General features: G+C 44.5%; 1 protein-coding gene and 1 non-coding gene across 4 annotated transcripts in view; one reads left to right on the plus strand and one right to left on the minus strand.

Annotated features, from left to right (window-relative positions):
• Positions 1–921: 921 nt before the first annotated feature.
• LOC106605994 (ninein-like protein) overlaps positions 922–27,806 on the minus strand; it is a 46,020-nt gene continuing 19,135 nt past the window's right edge. For 2 of the 3 annotated variants that reach the window (XM_014202055.3, XM_082975367.1), the window contains exons 4-28: positions 25,414–25,613; positions 22,055–22,121; positions 21,666–21,856; positions 21,204–21,359; positions 19,838–20,005; positions 19,030–19,166; positions 17,402–17,542; positions 17,039–17,213; positions 16,405–16,515; positions 16,186–16,275; positions 15,431–15,575; positions 14,559–14,627; positions 14,331–14,455; positions 13,781–14,148; positions 12,053–13,498; positions 10,989–11,093; positions 10,789–10,858; positions 10,333–10,617; positions 6,819–6,932; positions 6,563–6,709; positions 6,279–6,428; positions 4,548–4,661; positions 3,369–3,566; positions 3,180–3,293; positions 922–3,090 (exon numbers count right to left, since the gene is read on the minus strand). In XM_014202055.3, the coding sequence (XP_014057530.3) occupies positions 2,899–3,090; positions 3,180–3,293; positions 3,369–3,566; positions 4,548–4,661; positions 6,279–6,428; positions 6,563–6,709; positions 6,819–6,932; positions 10,333–10,617; positions 10,789–10,858; positions 10,989–11,093; positions 12,053–13,498; positions 13,781–14,148; positions 14,331–14,455; positions 14,559–14,627; positions 15,431–15,575; positions 16,186–16,275; positions 16,405–16,515; positions 17,039–17,213; positions 17,402–17,542; positions 19,030–19,166; positions 19,838–20,005; positions 21,204–21,359; positions 21,666–21,856; positions 22,055–22,121; positions 25,414–25,613 (5,078 nt within the window). In that variant the 3' untranslated portion in view covers positions 922–2,898. The remainder of the gene's footprint in view (positions 3,091–3,179; positions 3,294–3,368; positions 3,567–4,547; positions 4,662–6,278; positions 6,429–6,562; positions 6,710–6,818; positions 6,933–10,332; positions 10,618–10,788; positions 10,859–10,988; positions 11,094–12,052; positions 13,499–13,780; positions 14,149–14,330; positions 14,456–14,558; positions 14,628–15,430; positions 15,576–16,185; positions 16,276–16,404; positions 16,516–17,038; positions 17,214–17,401; positions 17,543–19,029; positions 19,167–19,837; positions 20,006–21,203; positions 21,360–21,665; positions 21,857–22,054; positions 22,122–25,413; positions 25,614–27,806) is intronic. The other variant, XM_014202079.3, reaches the window with a different exon arrangement.
• Positions 27,505–27,580, plus strand: trnat-ugu (transfer RNA threonine (anticodon UGU)). Its single transcript has one exon. It is a non-coding gene; the product is annotated as a tRNA-Thr (tRNA).

A 27,806-nucleotide genomic window follows, 5' to 3' on the forward strand; every position in this document is an offset into this window, starting at 1 on the left:
CATCCTGTATCCATTGATCATCCTTGAAGTATTTCTAGAACCTGTAGTAAATTCAATTGATTGGACATGATTTGGAAAGGCACACTCATGTCTATATATGGTCCCAGTGCATTTCAGAGCAAAAACCAAGCCATGAGGTCAAAGGAATTGTCCGTAGATCTCCGAGACAGGATTGTGTCGAGGCGCAGATCTGGGGAAGGGTACCAAAATATGTCTGCAGCATTGAAGGTCCCGAAGAACACAGTGGCCTCCATCATTCTTAAATGGAAGAAGTTAGGAACCACCAAGACTCTTCCTAAGCCTGGCCGCCCAGCCAAACTGAGCAATCGGGGGAGAAGGGCCTTTGTTAGGGATGTGATGAAGAACCCGATGATGCTGTCGTACACGTCGATACAGGGCACCCCAAACATGCTCAACGGGTGACATGTCTGGTGAGTATGCAGGCCATGGAAGAACTGGGACATTGTCAGCTTCCAGGAATTGTGGATAGATCCTTGTTATTATCATTCTGAAATATGAGGTGATGGTGGCGGATGAATGGCACGACAATGGGCCTCAGGATCTCATCACGGTATTTCTGTGCAATGAAATTGCCATCGATAATAAATGCAATTGTGTTTGTTGTCCATAGTTTATGCCTGCCCATACCATAACCCCACTGCCACCATTGTGCACTCTGTTCACAACATTGACATTAGCCAGTGGTGGAAAATGTACCCAATTGTCATAAGAGTAAAAGTAAAGATACCTTAGAAAGTAGAAAAGTTACCCAGTAAAAATCCTACTTGAGTAAAAGTCTAAAAAGTATTTGGTTTTAACTATACTTAAGTATCAAAGTAAATGTACTCGCTAAAATATACTTAAGTATCCAAAGTAAAGTATAAATAATTTCAAATTCCTTATATTAAGCAAACCAGACGGTACAATTTATGTTTTTATTTTATTTACGGATAGCCAGGGGCACGCTCCAACACTCAAGACATTTACAAATGAAGCATGTGTTTAGTGAGTCTGCCAGATCAGAGGCAGTAGGCATGACGAGGGATGCTCTCTTGATAAGTGTGTGAATTAGACCATTTTCCTGTCCTGCTAAGCATTCAAAATGTAACGAGTACCTATGGGTGCAAAGGAAAATGTATGGAGTAAAAAGTAAATCATTTTCTTCATGAATGTAGTGAAGTAAAAGTTGTCAAAAATATAAATAGTAGAGTACAGACATCCCCCAAAACTACTTAAGTAAAAATACTTAAAAGTACTTTATACCAATGACAATAACAAACCCACATGACGACATACCAGTACAGTTGAAATAGGGATTCATCCTTGAAGAGCACACTTCTCCACCATACCGGTGGCCATCGAAGGTGAGCATTTGCCCACTGAAGTCGGTTACAACGCCAAATTGCAGTCGGGTCAAGACCCCGACGAGGACAACATGCACGAAGATGAGCTTCCCTGAGATGGTTTCTGACAGTTAGTGTAGAAATTCTTCAGTTGTTCAAACCCAGAGTTTCATCAGCTGTCCGGGTGGCTGGTCTCAGACGTAATGATCATGCTGTTTAATCAGCTTCTTGATATGCCACACCTGTCAGGTGGATGGATTATCTTGGCAAAGTGAGAAATGCTCACTAACAGGAATGTAAACAAACTTGTGCACAAAATTGGAGAGAAATACCCTTTTTGTGCATGAAGCTTTTTCAGCTCATTAAACCAACACTTTATGTTGCATTTATATTTTTGTTCTGTGTATATGTGTTTTGTAAGGCAATGAACATGATTAACACTCAAACTCAACTGCTCGGTCTCCACAGTACTTTGCCAAAATGGAAGTGTGAGCAGTTGATTCGCCAGGGGGGTCTTGGAGCATATCATGTCTTGGATCAAATACCATCCCTTTGTTTCGGCAGAGAGGATTACCCATTGAGTGATACAATGCGTCAGGTCATGCCGTTTTGAAACAGTGCTTTAAAAACAAGAATGAATTCATGCTTAGCTCGAGGACATGTATTACTTGGTCAGTTTTGTTTTACATTGTGTAGTGCATGACAAATCCACAGCTTGCATGTTAGTGTTTTTACAATAATTACCTAAATACATTACTAGACTGACAATACATTGTCCCAACAACCTTTTTTAGTACTCAAAAGGTTGACTGTACAGCAGTGCATCAGGGTTGAAAATTGTGCTGATTTTATAAAAAGGGCATGTGTATCAAAACTTTACATTTGTAAATACTGTACTGCGCTTTTGGTTGATACTTTAAAATACCATAAATAACTTTATTAAACAAGTAGCTAAACCATTTCTTTGATTCATTTGTGAGATTAAGAGAGGTTTCAGCTTTTCGCAGACAGACCAAAACGTAAGGTTAAGTACCTTAATGGAGTGTGTTTGATCAAACTGGAATGTTATTTATACATTAAACATCTAATTGACTCTCAGACCTACCAACACAGCATGATGCTGGAGGATAGGTTATTAGAAGGTAACGAACAGACTAACAGACTACCTGCCTCTACAGAGAGAATACTTCATAGAAACTTCTGATCGACCATCACAAAAAAAAGGGGTCTCGCGTTAATCTCAATATAATTAAAATAAAAAAATATATTTTATATACACAAAAACAAAAGTCATGCATATTACCCTGGTAGCTGAAAATACTTAACGTTCTGTTCCACTTACCCACAACCTGTGCAGTCAAACCCACCATCCCAAGAGGAAGGTGTAACACAGTGATTTTGTTATAGATTGTACAAAATCATATTGTGGACCACTCGCCACATTAAGCATAAACATGTCATTGGGACGGTCATCCCTATACTAAGGTTAAGGGAAGGAAACTGTTTCACATATGTCAATGTATTTTGGGGAGTAGCATTGAGTAGTAGGGAACTCCTACGCCGAGAGGGAGGCAGGGGCAATCTTACGAAGGAGCTTGTTGAGGGCTGTAATCTTCTCCTCTAAGATGAAGTTATTTTTCTCAGCACTCTTCTGCCGCTGCTCAGTGACCTGCAGTGCCTTCATCAGCTGGGAGTTCTCCACATACAGGTCCTTCAGCATGATGTCCGACTTGGCATTCTTCGCCAGCTGTGGGAGGGAAAGGGACACGATTAAATAGTCCGATTTTCAGGACGTTTCTCTGACTGCTGTTTGTCTCATATGAACGGTAAACTGACCTGCTCCTTCAGCTGGTTGACCTTCTCCTGCAGCATCATGCGCACACTCCTCAGCTTGGTCTCCACCTCCTCCATCCTCTCCTGCATGTCCCCCATCACCTTTTCATATTGCTCCTGAGTGCCAACAGAGAGAGAGAGCATTTAGACCATGTCAACATCATACACATTTCCTGTGGTGCAGTAAAGTACCTGCTGCAGGCCTATCTGGGCACTGGCTTGCTGGGCCTGTGTGCGGAGGGTCTCCTCCAGCTGCTGCCCTCTGCGCCGCTCCTCTGCCAGCTGGGCCTGGAGGTGTGCCAGCTGCTCCCTAGACCCCAGTCCTGCCTGCTCCCTGAACTGCTGTAGCTGCTGGGCATGCTGGGCCAGGGCTGTCTCTGCCTGCAGTGCCTGCACAAAAAAATAAAAAAATACAACTGTGCTTGAGCATCGACTACATTGTAGTCAGATTTGCATCCCAAACTATTCTTGCTCAAACTGATCCCCTCAAACATGCTGTTAGACTCAATAGGACATAAGAATGGAGTTTGGACATTTTCATGAAAGGAATTACCCTAAACTTTCACAAGCCTGAGGGGGAGGATTAGTGCAAACTTGGACCATGGTGTTAGTTGCTTAATTTGAGTTTAAATTGGCAAACCTGCTTTTTTTGGTGCCTCAGCAAAAGTAAATTGATCAATTATTTGACCAAAATGTGTGGCGTACCGTAATTTCCCGACTATAAGCCGCTACTTTTTTCCCACGCTTTGAACCTCGCGGCTTAAACAATGACGCGGCTAATATGGATTTTTCCCGTTTTCAAAAAAAAAAAAATTTAAAATAAAAAACGCATTCTGTGACGTGCTCAGTTTTTTGGTGGCATGAAGCTTTCATTAGACCAATGAAATTGCCGAACGGGTTAAGGTCAAACAACTTTTTTGTTTACTGTTTAGATTATATCGAGCGCTCTCAAACTTCCCATCATTCTGATTACGGTAGTCATTTTGTCACCCTCATCATGGCAAAGACACGGAGAAATGCATATGATGCAGCTTTCAAGTTGAAGGCGATTGATCTGGCTGTTGAAAAAGGAAATAGAGCTGCTGCACGGGAGCAATGACTTTCTTGGTAGGCTACTGTTTACTGCTAATTTTTTCTTTTTTGTTACAAGCCGTGTTTCGTTAAAGCCTAGTGTTCAGCCGGCGTTGCCTTGTTACAAGCCGTGTTTCGTTAAAGCCTGTGTAAAGTTCATTTGTTTCAATGTACCGGTAGGCACCTGCGGCTTATAGACATGTGCGGCTTATTTATGTTCAAAATAATATATATTTTTTAATTCAGTGGGTGCGGCTTATATTCAGGTGGGCTTAATAGTCCGGAAATTACGGTAATCACCTGGTCCTGTGCCTCTGCCCAAGCAGCTTCCAGTTGTGCCTGTTTGCTCTTCATAGTCAGGCACTCCTGGGTCAGACTCTGTACCTCAAAGTCTTGGCCCTGCAGCTGGCACACCTGAAGGAAACAAAGCACAACAGTGAACTTCAACCAACATTTCAGAAAGACTATCAAAGACACTGGTAACCAATGTTCTCTCACTGTTTGGGGCACTGAGCAACTTTTAGCTCTTGTTAGCGGAAACTTGAACGTTGTGAGAATTTTGTACAACTTCCGGCGTGCATTTATAGTGAACACTGAGGCTGTACCCTTACAGTTTTAGACAGTAGCCAACAGGCATAATGTAGGCCTACCAACAAAACAAAAGAGCAAATCCCATAACATTTTCACATAGAAATAGATTTTGATTTCTATGATATAGGTCAGTAGCCTAAATGTGGTGTTCAATGCAAGCCTACATTGCATGAGATTTAATAAAGTACATTATGAAGGACTTGACATTAATTCATGATTTTTTTTTACTTGGTCTTTAACACCACGGGCCAAATAGGTGACTGTAAATTGCATTGTGTTATATGATGCAAGAAACCACTTTACAAAATAAAATCATTATTATTACCATACAGAGAATTAGACAATGCACAGGGCTAGGCTCCATATTGGCTTATTGCCCCTTTTTATTAAGACATATGCTTCTTACCAGACTGGCTTTTCAAAGACAGCTTGAAATGTAGCCTACACGTTTTATGCTCTTGTAGGAAGCAGTAACTCCCCATTGCCGACCTATACTCATCTATAACTGGGCTAATAACACGCTAACTAGCAAAGAATATCAACAAATGTGCACATCTGAACTGATCTGAAACGTGCATTCACTCTCAGGGGATTGAAAGACAGCTCGTGGGCTACCTCATTGTGCTCTGCCTCTGCACCTACAACAAAATCTGACTAATTTGCTTTGGTTTGTTGCATTGAAAAGGGACTGATATAATGTTGATTCGATCACAGAATTAGTTTTTATCTATATAGTGAAAACCAATGGGGCGAACTCAGTGAAGTTCAAGCTCTTGCGCGTCTGCGGGGCCCGGCATTTCTTCTGCACGGCAGTCCTGGAGGAGACGCGTCCCCGCGCGCAGCTTCGAGGGAACATTACTGGTAACTAACCCAAGATACACCTCCGGTGTTGTTTCCAATTGAGAGCAAATGAAACATAGTGGGCTGAAAAAGCAAGGAGGTGGAAAGCCAAGCACGAGCCAGCAAGATCTTATTGGTGCGTAGTAGCATGCAATTGCATATTGTCATTAGGGAAAAGCCTACTCTGAAGTGTGCGTGTGCAATAACTCAATTTGCCCTTGCACTCCTAAACAATACCATTTCTTAAAGAAAAAAAAAAATGGCAAAGTCTAGAAAACTTGGCGCACTCTTATTAACAGATTCTAGTTTTGGGAGCAGAAATGTATTGAGATCAAATGTTTCATCAATGAGAACATTTGCAGAATGTTGGCCAAGTCCCATCTAGCTCCATCTTCTCCCACTGGACTTCCTCTCAATCTCCATATTTGGTGGCGAGAAGAAGTGCTAAACCGAAGCTTCAGATTTATACATCCGGTGAGACGTCGGTCTCCTATCTGTGCTACTATGTTAACTTACTGCCCATCACGTCAACTGCCTCAGTGTTATACGTTGTTGAACAAGGAAGAACAATAGCTTCAGGAGCAAGAGACGTCGTCCTACCTCGTGGAGCAGCTCCTGGTTTTGAAGGCGCAGGCTCTGGCACTCCTCCTGTAGGGCCATGGTGGCCTCCTCCTCATGATGTTTCTGGGCCAGACGCAGCTGCTCCTTCTCCCTACTCAGCCTGCCCATGCTGGCCTCCAGCTCCTTTACCTGATGATCAGCACACAACAATGGAAGTCAGTCAAAGAGCTGTTGTATCAATACTCTATATTAAAGAGCAAATTCAGGAGCAGCAAAAAGTTAGGCGATATTTCCAATGTTTTCATCGTCAGGATGTCACCCACCTTGTCCTGGGCCTCCTGCAGCATCCTCTGGTGGTTGGCAACTTCCTGGGCCTGATCAGCCTTCTCCTGACCCACAGCCTGGAGTTTGGAACGAAGCAGCTCTGTCTGGGAGTCCACGGAGCGAAGAGAATCCTGGAGCATCTCAACCTGTAAACAAACATTCATACATAAGTCAGAGGAAACCTAGCATTTAGTACTTGGAAGATGACAATCCCCCCCAACAGAGATGCTATAGCCAAGTAGATCCTTCTCTCACTTTATGGGTCCTCTCCTCTGCCTCCCTCAGCAGCCTCTCCTTATCCTGCTCCAGCCACTGGTGCTTCAGGGTCAGGCTGGTCAGCGAGGACTCCACCTCTGACAAACGTTGGAGCTAAGAACAAACAAAACATTCAAGAACCAAGGTTCATTAATGAGACCCGTTAGTTAGACGATAAAAAAATAAAAAATAAATGCTTAACAATAAATTGTTTTACAGTCTTTACAATTTAGACCAAACTTAGTTTCAAAGACCAGGGATGGGCAACTTTGATGGGGGAACTCAAATGGAACACATCACGAGGGGCCGCAGTGGCTCATGGGTCTGCGTACCCACATCCATATCCCCCCCCCCCTAGTCCCCCCCACCGTGAGCAAAACATTTCAGCTAGCCCCCTTTGTGATAACAAAGAGAACATTTAAGTACATTTCATGCAATTCTACACATTGTCATTGGGTGGAGGCAAATGTTTAGTTTTAAATATGATAACTGATGATTAAAATGGGCCCCACCCTGGACAGTAATTCGACCATGCTTACTACAAGTTTAGATAGCTGGCCGCTAGACTAATCTAAAACATTTTTGCTGATATGGTCTAATTGAGTGACTACTGATGCATAGCCAAAGGGGAAGGGTACCAAAAAATGTCTGCAGCATTGAAGGTCCAAGAACACAGGCGCCTCCATCATTCGTAAATGGAAGAAGTTTGGAACCACCAAGACTCTTCCTAGAGCTGGCCGCCTGGCCAAACTGAACAATCGGGGGAGAAGGGTCTTGGTCAGGGAGGTGACCAATAACCCGATGGTCACTCTGACAAGAGCACTAGAGTTCCTCTGTGGAGATGGAAGAAACTTCCAGAAGGATAACTATCTCTGCAGTTCTCCACCAATCAGGCCTTTATGGTCGAGTGGCCAGACGGAAGCCACTGCTCAGTAAAAGGCACATGACAGCCCGCTTGGAGTTTGCCAAAAGGCACCAAAGACCATGAGAAACAAGATTCTCTGGTCTGATGAAACCAAGATTGAACTCTTTAGCCTGAATGCTAAGCATCACATATGTAGGAAACATGGCACCATCCCTACGGTGAAGCATGTTGGTGGCAGCATCATGCTGTGGGGATGTTTTTCAGCAGCAGGGACTGGGAGACTAGTCAGGATCGAGGGAAAGATGAACAGAGCAAAGTGCAGAGAGATCCTTGATGAAAACCTGCTCCAGAGCTCTCAGGACCTCAGACTGGGGCGAAGGTTCACCTTCCAACAGGACAACAACCCTAAGCACAAAGACAAGACAAGTCTCAATGTCCTTGAGTGGCCCATACAGAGCCCGGACTTGAACATCTCTGGAGAGACCTGAAAATAGCTGTGCAGCGATGCTTCCCATCTAACTTGACAGAGCTAGAGAGGATCTGAAGAGAAACTCCCCAAATACAGGTGTGCCAAGCTTGTAGCGTCATACCCAAGAAGACTCGAGGCTATAATCGCTGCCAAAGATGCTTCAACAAAGTACTGAGTAAAGGGTCTGAATAGTTATGTACATTTTATTTAATTTCTATGGAGGCCACTTTATTTTTTATTTAACCATTAAGAACTTACTTGCCTAGTTTCAGACCCCTTACATGATTCCATATGTGTTATTTCATAGTTTTGATGTCTTCACTATTATTCTACAATGTAGAAAATAGTACAAATAAAGAAACCATTGAGTGAGTAGGTGTCCAAACTTTTGACTGGTATTAATATATATATATCACACACACACACACAAAAGTGAGTACACCCCTCACATATACTCAAATATTTACAAAATGTGAGGGGTGCATCTTTTCATATGACAACACTGAAAAAATGACACTTTGCTACAATGTAAAGTAGTGAGTGTACAGCTTGTATAACAGTGTAAATTTGCTGTCCCCTCAAAATAACACAACACACAGCCATTAATGTCTAAACCGCTGGCAACAAAAGTGAGTACACCCCTAAGTGAAAATGTCTAAATTGGGCCCAAAGTGTCAATATTTTGCGTGGCCACCATCATTTTCCAGCACTGCCTTAACCCTCTTGGGCATGGAGTTCACCAGAGCTTCACAGGTTGCCACTGGAGTCCTCTTCCACTCCTCCATGACGACATCACGGAGCGGTGGGCTGGTGGATGTTAGAGACCTTGCACTCCTCCACCTTCCGTTTGAGGATGCCCCACAGATGCTCAATAGGGTTTAGGTCTGGAGACGTGCTTGGCCAGTCCATCACCTTTACCCTCAGCTTCTTTAGCAAGGCAGTGGTCGTCTTGGAGGTGTGTTTGGGGTCGTTATCATGTTGGAATACTGCCCTGCGGCCCCGTCTCCGAAGGGAGGGGATCATGCTCTGCTTCAGTATGTCACAGTACCTGTTGGCATTCATGGTTCCCTCAATGAACTGCAGCTCCCCAGTGCCGGCAGCACTCATGCAGCCCCAGACCATGACACTCCCACCACCATGCTTGACTGTAGGGAAGACACACTTGTCTTTGTTCTCCTCACCTGGTTGCCGCCACACACGCTTGACACCATCTGAACCAAATAAGTTTATCTTGGTCTCATCAGACCACAGGACATGGTTCCAGTAATCCATGTCCTTAGTCTGCTTGTCTTCAGCAAACTGTTAGCGGGCTTTCTTGTGCATCATCTTTAGAAGAGGCTTCTTTCTGGGACGACAGCCATGCAGACCAATTTGATGCAGTGTGCGGCGTATGGTCTGAGCACTGACAGGCTGACCCCCCACCCCTTCAACCTCTGCAGCAATGCTGGCAGCACTCATACGTCTATTTCTCAAAGACAACCTCTGGATATGACGCTGAGCACGTGCACTCAACTTCTTTGGTCGACCATGGCGAGGCCTGTTCTGAGTGGAACCTGTCCTGTTAAACCGCTGTATGGTCTTGGCCACCGTGCTGCAGCTCAGTTTCAGGGTCTTGGCAATCTTCTTATAGCCCAGGCCATCTTTATGAAGAGCAACAATTCTTTTTTTCAGATCCTCAGAGAGTTCTTTGCCATGAGGTGCCATGTTGAACTTCCAGTGACCAGTCAGTATGAGGGAGTGTGAGAGCGATGACACCAAATTTAACACACCTGCTCCCCATTCACGCCTGAAACCTTGTAACACTAACGAGTCACATGACACCGGGGAGGGAAAATGGCTAATTGGGCCCAATTTGGACATTTTCACTTAGGGGTGTACTCACTTTTGTTGCCAGCGGTTTAGATATTAATGGCTGTGTGTTGTGTTATTTTGAGGGGACAGAACATTTACACTGTTACACAAGCTGTACACTCACTACTTTACATTGTAGCAAAGTGTCATTTCTTCAGTGTTGTCACATGAAAAGATACTCAAATATTTACAAAAATGTGAGGGTGTACTCACTTTTGTGAGATACTGTACATACATACATACATACATACATACATACATACATACATACATACATACATACATACATACAAATAAATAATTCTGTCCCAAAGGTCCCCCATATGTACCTTTTCCTTGGTGGTGTTGAGCTCTCTCTCCAGCAGTTCCTTGTCATTCTGCCAGGCTGCCTGCAGGTGGAGCCTCTCCCTCTCCTGCTGGGTGGAGGTCTCCTGGAGCTGCCTGGCAGCGGCCGCCCCCTCCTCCTGCTCCCGGGACACCTGCGCCAGCCGCTCTGTCAGCATCTGGACTGCCCCCTGGTCGCCACGGAGACGGGAGCTCAACTCAGCGTTTTCATTGCTCAGCTGCAGGTTCCGGGCGCTCATGTCCAGGACCTCCTCCCGGTATTTGGCATTCTGAGAGGGAGGGGATCGAGGAAGGGCTCATCAGACTGGGTCTTGGGTCATTGAGAATGTACATGTGTCCATTGATCAAATGTAGGCTATGAAAATCTAGAAGGCTGAAAGGGTCAGTTGAACGACGCAAGGTGATTATGGTAAAATGGAAAAAACTAATTGAAAACAAACCTCTTTGCAATGCCTCTCCTGCTCCTCCCTGTTCTTCTCATGTTCCTGCTCCACTTTGTCCAGTTTCTTTCTGATGGAATCAAAGATGGAAAGGAATGATTCATTGCCGTGTAGACAGGATGAAGCTTAAATATGACATTTGTAAGCCCTATCTGAATTGAGCATTTTCTCACAGCAACATTACTGACGGATCAACTTACTTCTTCTGGATAATCTCCACCTCAAGTCTCTGGACATCCTGCTGTAACATGGCCAGTCTGTCCTTCAGTGCACTGTTCTCACAGTTGAGCTTGTCTAGCTGAGATCTAGCGTTGAAATAGTTGAGATATGAGTTTCTCCTCAAATGCATTTTTCTGGGTAATAATTTCAGGGAAGAATTTACAATTTGACGCTAACATTTGAGTTACAAATAAAACTGGGTGAAATCAATGCACTTCTGTGGTGAAGTAAAATGGACACGGGATTAGACAGGTAAACATTCAAATGATACAAATGTTATTCACACAAATGAAATCTACTAGCATGCACACCTAGGTGAAAACCATTCCGTTAGAGAGAGACAGTAATTGTTAATGCATTCCAGACAGTTCGATGTTGGAGGTATAGAAATGGTTGAAGACAGGTTTCTTTTTTTAAATTGTACTTTTTACCCTTTTTTTCTCCCCAATTTTATGATATCCATTTGGTACTGTCTTGTCCCATCGCTGCAACTCCTGTACGGACTCGGGAGAGGCGAAGGTCGAGAGCCATGCGTCCTCCGAAACACGACCCGCCAAGCAGCACTGCTTCTTAACACACTGCTCCCGGAAGCCAGCTGCACCAATGTGTCAGAGGAAACACTGTACAGCTGGCAACCTGAAGTCAGCGTGCATGCACCCAGCCGCCACAAGGAGTCGCTAGAGCGCGATGGGACAAGGACATCTCAGCCGGCCAAACCCTCCCCTAACCCGGACGATGCTGGGCCAATTGTGCGCCGCCTCATGGGTCTCCCAGTCGCGGCAGACTGCGACACAGCCCAGGATCGAACCCGGGTCTGTAGTGACGCCTCTAGCACTGCGATGCAACGCTGCGCCACTCGGGAGGCCCAAGACAGAAGGTTTCTGAAGAGAAAAAGGCGAGGATCTCTTTCAGATGAGAGCTGGTCGGTTGCAATTAGTCATTCAAATCTCAGCCTCCATGTTTGGGGAAGAAAACATTGCTATCAGGCAGGTTAGTCGTTTGAAGGTTGGTTTGATTTCTGGTGACCGGCCTGCACATCACAAACCTGTGTGGACTGGCAGGGTCCATCACCATCTCCAGAGCCATGACCAGCTTTTCCATCTCCACGAGCTGCTCCTTCATCCTGCCCTTCTCAAAGGCCTCCTCCAACCCATGGACCTCTGTCCGAGAGGACAGCAGCGCCTGCTGGAGCAGGACATTGCTGCCAGCTTTTCCTCTGAGGGAGCGCAGCTCACTCTCCTTGGTCTCCAGCTGGGCGTTCAGCAGCTCCTCTTCCCTATAGTGCTTATTAGACAGGGCTTCCGCCATCTCTAACAGACCTGCCATCTGCTTCATATCTGACACAAGGTGGTGTACCTCTGTGGATTTGGCCTCTAGCTGGGTCCTTAGATTAGAAACCAGATTGAATGTTTCACTCAGTTGGGCTTTCAGCTCTTGGATGTGGTCTCGGAGTTTGGATGATTCAGTTTCCATTTCTACGATCTGGTTGGAGAGTTGGTCTGCCAGGCGGATGTAGTGGGCATTCTCCTGGTTCAGACTGCCCGTCTCTTCCCTCTCCAGGTCCAGGGTGGATTGGATCTGTGTGACCTTGGTTCGTTCCTGCCTCAAGGCTTCCTGTAGACTCTCCTCTACCCTCTTCCACTGGTATAACTCCTCAGTGACACAGTCAAAATCTGACTGCAGACGGTCAATGGTTGTCGTGTGTTTTCTCAGCTCCTCCATCAGCTTTGCGCGGTCCGTCTTCAGGGAGACCAGCTCAGCAGTCTGCCTTGAGCGTCGCTCAACTTCATTTCTCAGAGCCTCCTGTGCCGTCTCCAACTCCCCCCTCAGGGTATCTGTGTCTTCTTTTTTGGCCCTCAGTTGAACTTGCAGTTGTATGAAAGCACTGGACAGACAGCTGCCATTCTCTGCCACCATTTCTTTGTCCTGAAGAAGTGTCTCAGATTCAGACCGTAGAATACGCAGCTCCTCGCTTAGCTGAGACACCTCACTGAAGCGCGCGCTCTCTCTATCCCTCACCAACCCCAGCTCCTCTACAGCTTGCTGTTCGGAGGTCAGGCGCTCAGTCAAAGCCTCATGAGACGCCAGAGACACAGTGCTTTCCTCTAGCTGGGCACAAACCACCTCCAGTCTGGCCTGCAGTTGACTGCACTGACCGCAAGTCTCTTCCAGTTCAGCCTCTGACTGACTGTGCTGTATATGTGACTCGGAGGCCAGATCAGCCTGCTTTTGCAGACTGGCTATGTGCTCCTTCAGCTGCTGAACTTCCTCCTGGTGCTCCTCCTCCAGCCTCTTCCTTTCCACAGCGGCCCGGCTGTAGATCCTGGCCTGCTCCTCACTCGCCCTCTCTGTGCTGTGGAGCCTCTCCCTGTGCCTCTCCTGCTCCGGTTCCTGCAGCCGCAGGCGCTCACAGCGTAGCTGGTGCATGAGGCTGTGCTGGGCCTGGTCTTGCTGTGTCTTCATCTGAGACACCTGCTGCTCTGCCTCTTCCCTGATTACATAGCACAGACTGTTCACTTAGGCACACAAACAGATACAAACTGTACACACACACAGTACACCATTACCAGTTCACATACAAAACAATGGTGTGTGTAAGTCCAGTGTATGTGTTACAAGTTAAAGGGATGAAGTTGTAGGGACACAGTTGGCACAATAAAAAATAAAAAAAGAGAAACAGTTAGCCAACCTATACAACAATGTGAACTTGAAATGAATTGAGTTGAATTACAAAATACAGGCCATGGGAGTAAGATAAGTTGGCCACACCCACCTTACGCGCAGCACTTCCTGGTCCATTCTGAGCTTCAGCTCAGCCTCCAGCTGGTCTTTCTCTGAGGTCAGCCTCTGGACCAGGTTACTGATCTCCCGGGCATAGTTCTGCTCCAGCTCTGCCTGTTCGCGCTGGGCCCTTCTCTCCTGGTCAGTGCCCCAGCCTGGCCCTCCCAGGCCCCCGGAGCTGCGCTGTAGCTGGGCCTGCAGCTTCTCCACTTCCTCCCTGAGCCTCTTAACCTGCTCCTCCACCTGGGCCTTCTGCTCCTCCAGATCACTGATCTCCACCTTGAAGCCCTGAGAGATGTCCTTCCTCTCCACCTCCATGTTCCGCCGCATCAGCTCCAGGCTGCGCTCGTAGAAGTTCACCTTTGGGGCGAGAATGATGAGGGGTCAGGGATATCCCAGAATTTATTTTTTATTTTTTCACAACGTTTCACTCAAATTACCTACAATTGGACCTCTTAATTTCACGACAAAAAAAAATAGGAGACGATATCAAAACAATACAAAAATGCGTGAGCCAGTGTGTCACAACGCCTCATCTCTACCTTGGTCTCTAACTCAATCTTCAGGTCCTGCACCTCCTGGCTGTGCCTTTCCTTAAGCTGTCCCATGGCCATCTCAGTCTCAATGCTCACAACAAGACCTGGCAGACTCTCCAGAGAACCCAGGCCTGAGGGAACAGAATCAAAATAACCATGGTGTGCGAGTCACACCCAACAGGCTTTTACAGAGATGGGAAAAAAATAAAAAAGATTGACGTTTCCAATTCTTACCATTCTTATCGGCCACTTGAAGCTTTTTCCTTGCCATGGGAGAAATGCCTCTCTTCATCTCAGGGTCATCTGAAGCACAATGGACAAGATTACAGTAAAGAGTAGTTAAGTGACTTAAGCTCAACTGTAACTGGAGAGAGACAGAGTGGAGGAATGAGAAGGTGTGTGTAGTGCATTAGAGAACAACATTTTATAAAATGTTCAGTTAACACTTTAGTATACAGTATGTCTAAATAAATACACTATACAAAAATATAAAGGCAACATGTAAAGTGTTGGTCCCATGTTTCATGAGCTGAAACAAAAAAATCCAGACATTTTCCATACGCACAAAGCGTATTTCTCAAAAATAAATTGCACAAATGTGTTTACATTCCGGTTAGTGAGCATTTCTCTTTTGCCAAGATAATCCATCTACTTGACATGTGTGGCATATCAAGAAGCTGATTAAACAGCATGATCATTACACAGGTGTACCTTGTGCTGGGGATAAAAGGCCACTTTAAAAATGTGCATTTGTGTCACACAACAATGCCACAGATGTCAAGTTGAGGGAGTAACCACGCCAGCTCAGGACCTCCAAATCCGGCTCCTTCACCTCGTGTGGGGGCCCTCCAAGGACCACCCATGGCTGCACCCCTTCCCAGTCGTGAAATCCATAGATTAGGGCCTAATGAATTTATTTCAATTGACTGATTTCCTTATATGAACTAACTGAAATTGTTGCATGTTGCGTTTATATTTTTGTTCTGTATACATTTCAAAGTAAAAACTGAAAATGAGAAAAACAATATTTAAATATGTTCTTAACACAAATAGATTCTAGAGACAAAAAAATATTTTAAAAAAATCGGGTGAAAACAGGGATTTACCAGAGTCTGACTCAGTAGTCAGTGATCGTCGGCTGGACCAGGCGTGTGTGGATGTGTCCCTTTCCTGTCTGGATCTCCTCCCCATCCCCTGACTCTTTAAAAAATCCACCTCCGAGTTCAACTCGTCATTCCGGTCCCGCAGCGCCTGTGACACACAAACGTGTCATTTAGCAGAGTGGTGACACTTCAGACAAACATAAATAACACATCCAGCAAAACACAGCAGACTTACTATAGAGATAGAGCAGCACCAGTCAACAATGTCCTCACCAACTGCCACGTGCACATGCTAGTAAAGCCACACAGCAACACTCATTCTGTGAACCCAGAATAACACACGCTCACCTTCATTTTCTAGGTTCCCAAAAATGGGAGGCATTTGGATAAATCAAGAGGCTTGTCATGATACACTCAAAAACAGATCAACTCTGTACAGGCAAGTGAGAAGAAAAACAATCATCTGTTTGCCATGAATCATGAATGTTATGCATGCCGTGTATAACCAATTACTAGGCTTTGGAAAATTGTGAAAGGTAAACCAGGTCAAGCCTAGTCTTGGTAACAGTCTTTTTAGTTTACAATCCACTCCTTGCCACTCCTGTCATTTGACAAATTAGTGGAATGTTAGCTAAAAAGACTGGTAGCCAGGCTAGGTCAAGCCCCCTCGGGGCTTCCACGCGAGGCATGATTCTTTAAAACACAGACTCGAGCACACATACACACGCACACTTCCTCTGGCTCCCTCTCTCGCTTACCCGGCACTGCAGCTCGTACTCCTTGATGATCTCAGAGAAGCGCTCCTCCTGGTTAAGCAGTCCTGTGTTGTTCGGATCCAGGCTCCCAAACTGCGTCAGCCAACCAAAACAGAAACCGTCATCAATCATTCATAGGGAGTGAGCAATGCAGTTTTACCAGAGGGATGAGTTACCACAGAATGACATCATCACGCCCATCCTCACAAAGCTCCCTCTCACCTTGTCTCGTAGGAGCTGGTCCAGGTCTCTCTGCAGTTTAGAGATGGTTCTCTCTGTCTCTGACAGCTTCCCCTTCAGAACACTGCCCTCCTCCTCCAAACGGCCTTTCTCCTGTTAACCCAGAGGGAGGGTTACTTAGTGATACGATAACGCTTTAAGGTATCCAACACAGTATAATCACGCCACAATAGAAAACAATAGGGGGTACTAACAACAGGTGGATTGTTAAGAAGCTCAGCAACAGTCTGCCATTGGTTGGTTGTCAGTGAGCGGGTGGGTCTAGTTGGAGTGTGAATAGAGCGCGTCTGTCTGAAGGTGGATGTTGCAAGCAGGAAGGCCAAGACAAAAAAATATATATACATAATCACATGGGCTAATCTAATCCTCTCCTTTGAGTTCTCTAGTCTAGAGAAGAGACTTGGAGGGAGATGAAATATTCCTTGCAGAACATTAATCAGTTTATACTCACACAAAAGTGTATTCAAAAGCTTAAGGAGCCTAAAGCAATGAAATCAAAAATAGGAGGTTAAGCTCAAGGAATCTTGTAGAAGGGGTGGTCAAACAATTGCCTGTCTGATTAGCACGCTTTTCTCATTGTTAAAACCTCATGGGGCATCTCTATAGGGCCAGGCACCTGGGTGGCATTGCAGACTTCCTCGTGCAGACTGGCATCATGTGCCCGTCGGACCTCCACTTCCTCTTTGAGCTTGGCCCGCTCACGCTCCAACTGCTGCAGCAGGACCTCGCTCTCCTGCGCAGATTCACAACGCACGGCCGTAAGCCTATCCCGGAACTCCTGCTCCAGACCCCTGCCAATCAGAGAGAAGTTGGACTAAATTGCCTCTCCTCCATTCAACAGGAGCTACTTTACATGATTTACATTCAACAAGGTCAACAGCTCACACTCAGATCATGACAATTCACAACCAGTCAAGCAAGATTTTCCAACCACCAGATCAGTCTGTAATCTAGAACGAGAAGGAAGAACAGGTCTTACTTGATTTTGGTTTCATTCAGTGACTCAATGGCGGCGTGTGTGTCATCCACCTCGCTGACCAGCTGGAGGTTCCTCCTGTCGGCCCACTCCAGGTCAGCCTTTACCTTGTCCCTCTCCTGACACGCCTGGTCTGCTAGGACCCTGAGGGACAGCCAGTGGACAAACATTTCAGCATGGACCTTACCACATCACCCCCCAGAACGACCCGATAGTCCTCCATGATGTACTGCACTAACTTTAACAGCAGATTATATATATATATATATATATATATATATATATATATATATATATATATATATATATATATATATATATATATATATACACACACACACACACACACACAAACACTCAGCAAAAAAAGAAACGTCCTCTTACTGTCAAAGCCGTTTATTTTCTTCAAACTTAACATGTGTAAATATTTGTATGAACATAAGATTCAACAACTGAGACAAACTGAACAAGTTCCACAGACATGTGACTAACAGAAATGGAACAAAGGAGAGGGGGGGGGGTTAAAATAGTAACAGTCAGTATCTGGTGTGGCCACCAGCTGCATTAAGTACTGCAGTGCATCTCCTCCTCATGGACTGCACCAGATTTGCCAGTTCTTGCTGTGAGATGTTACCCCACTCTTCCACTAAGGCACCTGCAACTTCCCGGACATTTCTGTGGGGAATGGCCCTAGCCCTCACCCTCCGATCCAACAGGTCCCAGACGTGCTCAATGGGAGATCCGGGCTCTTCGCTGGCCATGGCAGAACACTGACATTCCTGAAGTTATTTGGATTTTTACTAATTATCTTTGAATGACAGGATCCTGAAAAAAGGACGTTTATTTTTTTGCTGAGTTGATATTATATCTACATTACGCATATAGAATCCAAATAGGCTTACCACGGCAGCTGAACACTGGCAAATTAATACTTAATGAAAGAGTGATGTATTTTGGTTCCAAAGTTGGTCATTAAATTGACAAAGCAATGACTTTTACAATCAACAATATAAAAGCATCGTAAATATCTCTCGTCGGAGTAAAATCAGTCAGAACCAAAATCCATTATGTAGGCTACGGTTTCTCTGCACATTAGTGAAGTTGAACCAATGATTCCCCTTAAAGCAATGCCTGACCATGAAATCAATAAACAGTTGATGCAAATGAATTAAGGGTCACTGGCTCATACAGGAAATTAACCCAGGGGATGCAACAGAGCTCGCCAGCTTGTAGTCCTAAAAAAACAGAAATGAGTTATCAGCCATTCCTATGGAGGGAAATGAATGGGGTTTTGGGATAAATGCAGAAAATAAGGTCTGACGATAACACAGGCTTAGGAAATATTACACGGTTTGTTCTATGAGATAATATCAGCCAGTTAACATGACCTTTAAGAATTGTAAAAGCCTTTATGTGCTCGTTTTGATTACGTAAATGCTTTGAACAAAACGTATAAGATCTCCTAAGCCTTTGTTTACCGCTTTAGCCAATGAGCCAGGGCGGAGTTAGTGCCTACAAAAAGGACACCATTACTATTGCTCTCTATGGACTCTCTTTGGCCATGACCTTCATTCTAGAATCCAATGGAAGCATGCAGTACCAAAGTTTACAGTATCAAACCAAAGACCCACTGGAGGAACTGGATCTCGTTCTTGTAGGAGATGAGGGCGGCCTGGTGGATGCCGTTGCCGCTGACCAGCAGCTCATTGTCCAGGGCCAGGGTGAGCTCCGCCAGACTGACCCGCTCTTCCAGGGGGAAGTCCAGAGTCTGGCGGGGACCAAACAGCACAGGTCAATTTATTAAACGCATGGCAGTGGTAACTTAATCACCAACCCCGGTCCTGGAGTGCAATTTGGTGTTTTAGTGCCAGCCTCCATCCCTGTAGCTCTCATGGACTAGGTGTTTTGACAACTGGTGTACGGTAAATATAAACTCAGGTCAAAGTTCAGCTCGTCCTCATGTTTATACTCTACTGTACTAAAAATGTGTCAGATTACACTATTATTATCTCAGTAACACTTAATATAAAAATCAGAGCGTGTCTAGCTAGGGGCTTTTGTAGGCTGAGCTACATAGATTATAGTTCCACACTAAAGCGTCTAATCGAAAGCAAAAGAGGATCAGCTACATGGATCTGGAGCCGACAATCTCAAGTCTACTCCCATTACACCTTTCACACACAGGAAGGAGATGCCCCTAGAAACCCTGCAGCTTTCTTTACCCCGTACAAACCAACTAACGCCAAGGCTCTTCAACAACATATCAGTTCAAGCAGCCGTAAAAGGCAGATTACTCAACATTTCAAGGCTACTTCTGAAAATAACTGGCACAAGCAATGAGCATGTGTATCCGTGACAGCAGGAGATTCAAAAAAATACTAAATAAAACAGTCGTTGGATGAAAACATGCAATTGGTTCAAAACTAGTCCGGGACTAACCTGTAGGATGTCCCTGCTGTTCCGTATGCCCTCGCCGGTCCAGAGGGCGATGACCCTCTCTGGACTGGTGCAGCCCGACCCTTCGTCCAGCCTGGTCAGCAGCCTCTGGCCCACGGTGGCAGACAGGAGAGAGGGAGAGGTGGAGCGCACTGTCCGCTCCTCGAAGGCCTGGGAGAAAACCGAGGAAGACATGAGAGCTACAGGAACAGGCTAGCGGATGGCCCGATTCAGTTCGTCCGCCGCAGAACACCGCCGCAGACCACTGTGCAGTGCGGACGTGCTTCTGTAGCCTCACTGCTGTTCCCACAGTGCTATAGAAACACATGGCATTGTCGTAGGAACACCTCCATCGGTCATGCTGCTCTCTCCAAGAATAACCTGACCTCCCCCACTGTGCATTGTTTAATCCAGGCTCCCACAGACAAAAGAGCCTCAGTGCCACACACACACACACACACACACACACACACACACACACACGACTAATAAACGCCTTTTTGGTGTCGTAACACTTAATCTGGCTTAGCCTATTTTCCATTCCCTATTTGCACATGCCATAGTGTACATCTACCACTACACCCACCAGGTTAGGACATGGAGGAGTGGCAGTAGTTTTCAGGCTGAGAAACACACTGGGTGTCTCGGTGCTGGTTCATGTAGCTATCAAAACAACTTGCAAGTTGTTCCTAATACCTGAGAGGCACCAACATGCCCAGCTTTGAAAGAACAGATGATTGTCTTTCAGAGCCCATGTTAACAAACCACAGCCAGATTTCAGGCCTGAAATGCAATACATGATTTCTGACTGACTTCCTCCTTGTGTGGATATGGTCATTCTGCAAAGGAATGCAGGAAGGGCAGACTACGCTCCGCCCTCAACAGTCAATGACTTGATCGGCAGCTGCCTAAAGTTCCTTAATTGACCAGCAGGAAATAGGTCTGAGTGACAGACGGAAAACATATACACAGAAACAGTATAATTAGTAGGCTTTGTATGTCGGATACTGAAGGGATAATGTATAAATCAATAGATCATAGAATTTTGAATACTTTATTACGCCTTTATCTTAATACTAAACTATGAGCCACAGAATATCTCAATAGGCTCCTTAAAACACCCTACCAGCCACCCATTTAAAGTAAAGTGACAGTGTATTTCTAATAAATAGAATGAATCTCAAAAACTCCCTTCAGTTAGAGCCAGATGGAGGTCCCACGTGCCAATATACTGTCATTTTGTGTTATCCACGGATCACTGTTCTGGCCTAATTACATACATTTACTCTACTGACCCAGACCCACTCGCATACGTTTCCATAGAAATCAATCACCCTAAAAAGGGTGTCCGTCTGGTCGGTCTTCTCACCTGCTGGAGTGAGCGCTGGGGGTTGGGGCGTATGGGGGTGGAGGAGGAGGTGGGAGCTGGCACGCCCCCCTCTCGAAAGAGACCCTTCTGGAACTCCCCGAGGCTGACCCTCCCATCCAGGTCAGTGTCCAACTTTCTGAAGAGGGCGTCCAACTCCTGTGTGATAACACGTAGAGTCAGGGGTTAAAAACACAAAGTCAAATTCACACACATATCATTGGCTTGTAACCACTGACTGCAGTCTGACTACCTGCCCATCTCCTTGGTGTGCACCCTTACTCCCCCCCCATGGATTAAAAAGGAATGGACGTACTGATAGAAGAAACTGTGAAAATTCCCTTTAGCCCAAGTTTACACTAATCCAATACTTATGATCCCTTGAGGGGGAGTGAGCAAGTGCACACTTCCGGGAATTAGGGAATTAAAACACAACCACTGGCTGGAATGTTGGGCTGGCCATACCTCTGGATTCAGATCCTGCAGGCCAAGGTGGTCACAGACCAGGGACAGCTCCTGCCTGTTCAGAAAGCCACCTACTCCTACCCCCAGCTCCTCCCACACCGCCCTCATCCGGCTGTCTGTCACCTCGGCCCGCGGCCCAGGGGAGTGGAGCGTGCTCTCTGAACTGTCCCGCTTCCATCGCTTCTGCTGCCCTGAGACACACACACACACACACACGTCAGGATGGAAGTCCCTCAGAGGGTATAGCAGTAGACTGTATGAATAGGGCCAGGAGGTTTTCCTGGTCACATGACCTAACCAGGAAAAACTCCGGTCTTGAAGAATGAATGTACAATGAAGTAAACTTAAAACATGTTTAAATCCGCCATTAAATAAAAATATTTAAGTACCTTGTGCCTCAAAAGTCTGATGGACGGCGTCCTTATGGCTTCCGGTGTCCTCATCTGACTTGAGACTCTGGAAGTAAGACATTGACGAGTGTCACCAAGCGTTCACAACTGAAAAACTACACTGCCTAAAATGCTGACCCGTATGCCTGTCCACATACAGTATCATAATCTGGCTATGTTGTTTAGTCAGTGTGTAGGTCTGTGTGTGAACTGCCCTGTGAAAGCTAGTTTACCCTACTACTAAGTGTGTTGTGAGAGGAGTGTATAGAAGATGAAGTGTGTGTGTTTCTGTAAGTGTGCCTGCTGAGTGTGAAAGAGAGAAATCTGTAAGTGAGTGCTAGCCTGTTAGCGATGAGCAATGATAACAGAGAGAACAATTAACTGACCATAAGGAATTCCAACCCCTTCTCAACATTACTTGTGCTACACTGAGCAAGAACAACCAGCAGATTGTGATTCCAGCAGGCTCAACAGTAGACTGGACTCCCCAGCAGCACTCACAGACACACTAATTATGGTCTTACCATAATAAAGTTTAACTGAAGTTAGTAACGGAAGTCAGTTATTGAGTACTGTATACTGAGGCAAGTTCCAAAGCACTTTGTAGAATTAAAATGTAGAACTTCAGCTTATTATGTAATACAAACTTCCCTAATCATCTAACCAAATGAATCCTGGCAACATCTTAAACAGAGAATATATTTGTGGAAGGATTGGCTGTTACCGTCTTGGTTCCGAGGTCCCATGTTCCCCTTCAAAATCTTTGAAATGTATCATTTTAAAATCAATCCCATGTGGAAGACTGGTCTATTGATTTCATGGCTTCATTCATTGGGCACGGCCCCAAGCTGCAGAGAGCCACATCAGAAACAGGCCACTTATCATGGGACAACAAGACACTATCAATTTTTTATCAGCTGAAATTCTTGAACAACATTTAACCTCCATGAAAGGCTTTTCAAAATGGGAACACTGTGCTGCTTTCAGGATTGTCGAATCCCCCCCTAACAAATCCAATTGGTTCTCTCCAACACATGGCAGGCTACCCCTGGTCAGTGAGTTTATTATTGTTGTCATAGGCACCACTTCAAGGTCACCGAGCACAATTGTGCTCTTTACTACAGTGGCCCTCGGCTTAAGAAATGTAAACAAACACAGTACCAACACAAAATGGTGGGCAGTGATGTAGTCAGCTGAGAAGGTAAAGACAAGACTAATCCTCTCAACATATCAAAGGATCAAAACATTCAAAACCAATCATTTCAGCTGGATGATGAAATCGTAATGTTTATGTCCGTAAGTCAACAATAGATTGACGATGGTTGACTACCCGCTGTAACCAGACAAAAGGAATTCTGTCTGAACAGAGAGAATGTTACAGAATTCTCAACAAATAGCATGCGAAAGAAAGGTGAATGGAAACTGATGCTAACTTAAGCATGCCAGCTAAATGGGACACCAACATTAACATGCCCTTGAAAATGCTTCTTCAGGCACTTAACCCGGACGACACGCTGCATTGTAGAAGGACGTGCAGACGTAAATGTAGGTTGCGTATGATAACTTAATAAGTCATACGAAGTGATGTGAAGAGGGATAAGCTTGTGTGAAATATTTTAAAAAAAACGGGACCAGTTCAATTATTTACATAACAAGGGGAAGCTGACGGCAACATTCCACCACCAAAATTCCACAAAGAAACTGTGTTTCAGGCCAAAAGCGGTAAACGACCTATCAACTCCCCGGCCCCATGAATCCCACCCTCCCCCATTCCAATCACATAGTTCACCCAGATAACCATGTTCCTGTTACCAAGCAGTTGACTGTTACTATGTTCTGAGTGAACTGCTGTTACCCATCCTGTGTAACAATACGACAGGGATGCTATGCAGTAGTTCAACTCTCTGTCCTCCAGTAGCAAGGAATCCACCAAGGCTTCAAGCTGCTTACATAATGCCTGAACTGATGGAAAATGTTTAACTATTTAAAAATAGATTATTGGTGGAGAGCTTAATGAGAAGCATGACACAGGGACCTATCTGGCACTATGGCTTGACGAGGGAGAGAGGGGCTTTGGAAAGACGTAATCTCACGAGTTATCAGAGATCAGTGCAGCGTTACATAAAAGCTCTAAATATTTCAAACTGAAAAAAAGAGAGAGAGAAAATCTGGGATAACAACCATCGCTTTTCCATGATTATGTCGGCTAGGGTTATGTATGCATACTCATAGATCAAATGTGAGAAATGTATAGCCTCATTATCAAAATCTCTATCCAGACCATTTATGCAACTCTTACTTCAGACTCAAAACACACACACCAGACAGGGAAACGGTGGTCAACTGCAAAGGGCGCCAAACTTTTCACTCACAGCAGTGTTTCACGCCGAGCCTTTAACACTGACAGATACCCATCAGCCACCACCATGACCTTTCCTTCACTAGTTGTCTTCTACTGTTATACAATGTAGAGCCCAAAACAACGGGCCTTCAATAAACAGGATGTTGTGAGAAGCACACAGCACCAATGAAAAGACAATGCCATGGAAGATCAGATCCCTTAAGTACCTGGCATATGCACCAAGCCAGCAGCATAACAGAGGATTTCACTCATTCCGATATTATCAGTCTGAGTCAGCAGATTCAAAATCACAATATTACACAATGCAGAGAGATACAATATAATCAGATGGTCCAAAGCTCTCCTCCCTAAGGTAGAGGTCCTGACTAGAAGAGAGTTTATTATTTTATTACAATGTATATCGCATATATTGACGCTTTGGCAATATTTACACAATGTTTTTCATGCCAATAAAGCAGTGAGAGAGAGCGAGAGAGTGCGAGAGAGCCAAAGCTAGAACTGGGGGAATGGATGGTGTGGGGCAGGAGCGGGGACCAGCCATGAGCGCTGCCAGTAGCACATTCCATATAATCCCACTTCCTGAGTGTGGAGTGGAGCGGTCTGCTCAAAACCCCAAGTACCTCTGAGACTCAACTCTCTCACTCAGTTATACAGTGGTCTGAAGAGAAGTATGGTGCGGAATCCTACAAAACGTGTGGTTGCCAACAAATTGCAGGTCATAGAGATATTTGATTCAGACCCCACCCAGCACAACGCACCCTTCAAGGGATGTGAAGGAAATGAAGAAAATTGAAGTGAAGCACTGACTTGCCTAGTTAAAAAATAAATACAAATGGGAATTTTTCTCCAAACAGTCAGATCTAGATTATGCCCTGCGCCAAGCTTGAGAAGTCAAAAGTCAGCCATCTTCGTCAGCGACTCTCAAATTGGTGCACAGCCACAGAATAAACACAGCAGACAGAGGGTGAGAGGGGTGGAGGAGGACCACGTCTCTTACCTCCACACTCTCTAGAGAAGTAGAGCGTCTGAGTTTTATCCTCCTCACGCCAGCGGGAGAGGGCTCCTTCTGCTCCGTCCTGAAAGGACGAGAGCCCTCCGAGTCAGCTGTGAGCTCAGAGTCGGGCCGGTCCGGCAGGGACCGCCGGCCGTAGCGCTTCGTTCCCTTCACAAACTTGGGCTTCACTTCCTCAGGAACAACTGGGAGGGCCGGGAGAGGAAAGAGATGGTGATTGGGAAGGACAGGGAGAGATTGCAATGAAATGCCTTTCTTGAAAGCTCTTTCCCAACTATGCAGTAATCAATATCAGTAGTACTATAAAATAAAGTAGAACAAAAACACGAGAAAAATAAATAAGAATAACATAAGTAAGCTACATGTACAGTACCAGTCAAAAGGGTTTTTTCTTTATTTTTACTATTTTCTACATTGTAGAATAATAGTGAAGACATCACAACTATGAAATAACACATATGGAATCATGTAGTAACCAAAAAGTGTTAAACTAATCAAAATATATATTTCAGATTCTTCAAAGTAGCCACCCTTTGCCTTGACAGCTTTGCACACTTGGCATTCTCTCAACCAGCTAAAAAATAAAAGTATATACATTTTTTACAAATCGATATACTTGGAGTCAAAGTATCGATATAATATTTTCCAAACAAAATATCATCCAAAGATAATATCACAATAAGTAACTGTATCAATTAAAAGTAGTATTACTTCTTGTATCAACTGTATCAGTACTAAAGAAAAAACATTTTAGACCAGCTGGGCATTTAGTCTGCCCACAATTACTACTATAAACATATTCTCACAAAAGCTTGTTAATGTTTAGTTACAAAGAAACAAGGGAGAAACTGTAGCGTAGACATAGTAGTCGCCAAATCTCTGGTCATACAAAAACGTTGTCAAACACACCCTTTAAAAAAAGGGGGATTTAAAAAAAAAGGACAGTGGTCATCAGTTCCCAGAAACTAACTTGGCAATAAACTTAATCATACTGTAACATTCTGGGAATGAGGAGGGAACTCTGGTGCCCTCCTAGATCCTCCTACTGCAACACCCTAAACTCAAGAAACACATTTCAAAATAAAAGAACACATACCAAAGTATGGCCAACTAAAGTTCAGAAATCATATAACGTGAATGTCTGTACAATACATGATATCTTAACTGAGTTTGGGTTTGTCAAAAAGGTACAGAATGTGTAATACATGTTTAAAATCAGTATTTGTTTCAGAATAAAATCCACCCTGGAGCTAAATCAGGACAGAGATTATTAACTGGATCAGCTGCATTTCCTTAGGGAGGGAAGATACTAAATATAGCCTATCCCTTTGATGTCTCTAATAGTATTGTCATCATTTACTGTCCTCATTCAGGTGATCTCACGGTCAATCCACCCTGTGCAACAAACCAGAATATCCCAAATGAAGTACCACGAGTCAAAAAAAAATGATTTTGATCGCTTTCGATGAGGTCATACTAAGGCAGACTATCTTATATAAAAGCAGACGTTTATCCACAAGGATACAATGTTTACTTAAAACAATCTTATCAGAGTACAAATTATACCATGACTTTCAGGTGGGGGGGGGGGTCTCTATTGTGCTACGCAATTGTGCTTGCGTAGCACAATTACATTTCATGGGCCTAATAATAAAGACGTAATTTAAAATGGTAAAAATGAATTACCTTTTAATGTGGTATGAACACAACCACTTATATTTTCATCTGATTGTCAAACAGATCATATCAAAAAGTAGGCTACCTGTGCATGTTTGGTCCACTCCAAAATAAATCCAGCATCCAAACTGCATGTATACTCACGCCATATTATGAATGGAAATAGACATCGGTTACGAAACACCAAAAAGTGTACCCAATGACATTCAGTGATTGCCATTGATTAGGCCTACATTAATTGAAGCGTCATGCTGACAAATTATCATTTTTTTGTAGCCTGAAAACCTGGGACAACTGTAAATGGGGCTGAAACTGAATGGTCACCCTAACACACACGGTCACCATACTAGACTAGGCTACAATGTGTACTACCATGAACTTCAAATAGGTATGATATTGGGTCTCGTGTGGCTCAGTTGGTAGAGCATGGTGTTTGTAACGCCAGGGTTGTGGGTTCGATTCCCACGGGGGACCAGTACGGGGGAAAAAAAAAATAATAAATGTATGAAATGTATGCATTCACTACTGTAAGTCGCTCTGGATAAGAGTGTCTGCTAAATGACTAAAATGTAAATGTTAATGTATGACGGTGCCCAGTGAAGAAGTTGTAAAAAAAAATATTAATTCATTTTTTTTTTTTTTTAAAAAGGTAGGTAAACTCTGATTGCCGGTCTCGGTAAAAAAAAAAGTATGGTTCCCTA

This window comes from Salmo salar, chromosome 01 (assembly GCF_965601325.2).
Source record: "Salmo salar chromosome 01, fSalSal1, whole genome shotgun sequence".
Lineage (NCBI taxonomy): Eukaryota > Metazoa > Chordata > Actinopteri > Salmoniformes > Salmonidae > Salmo > Salmo salar.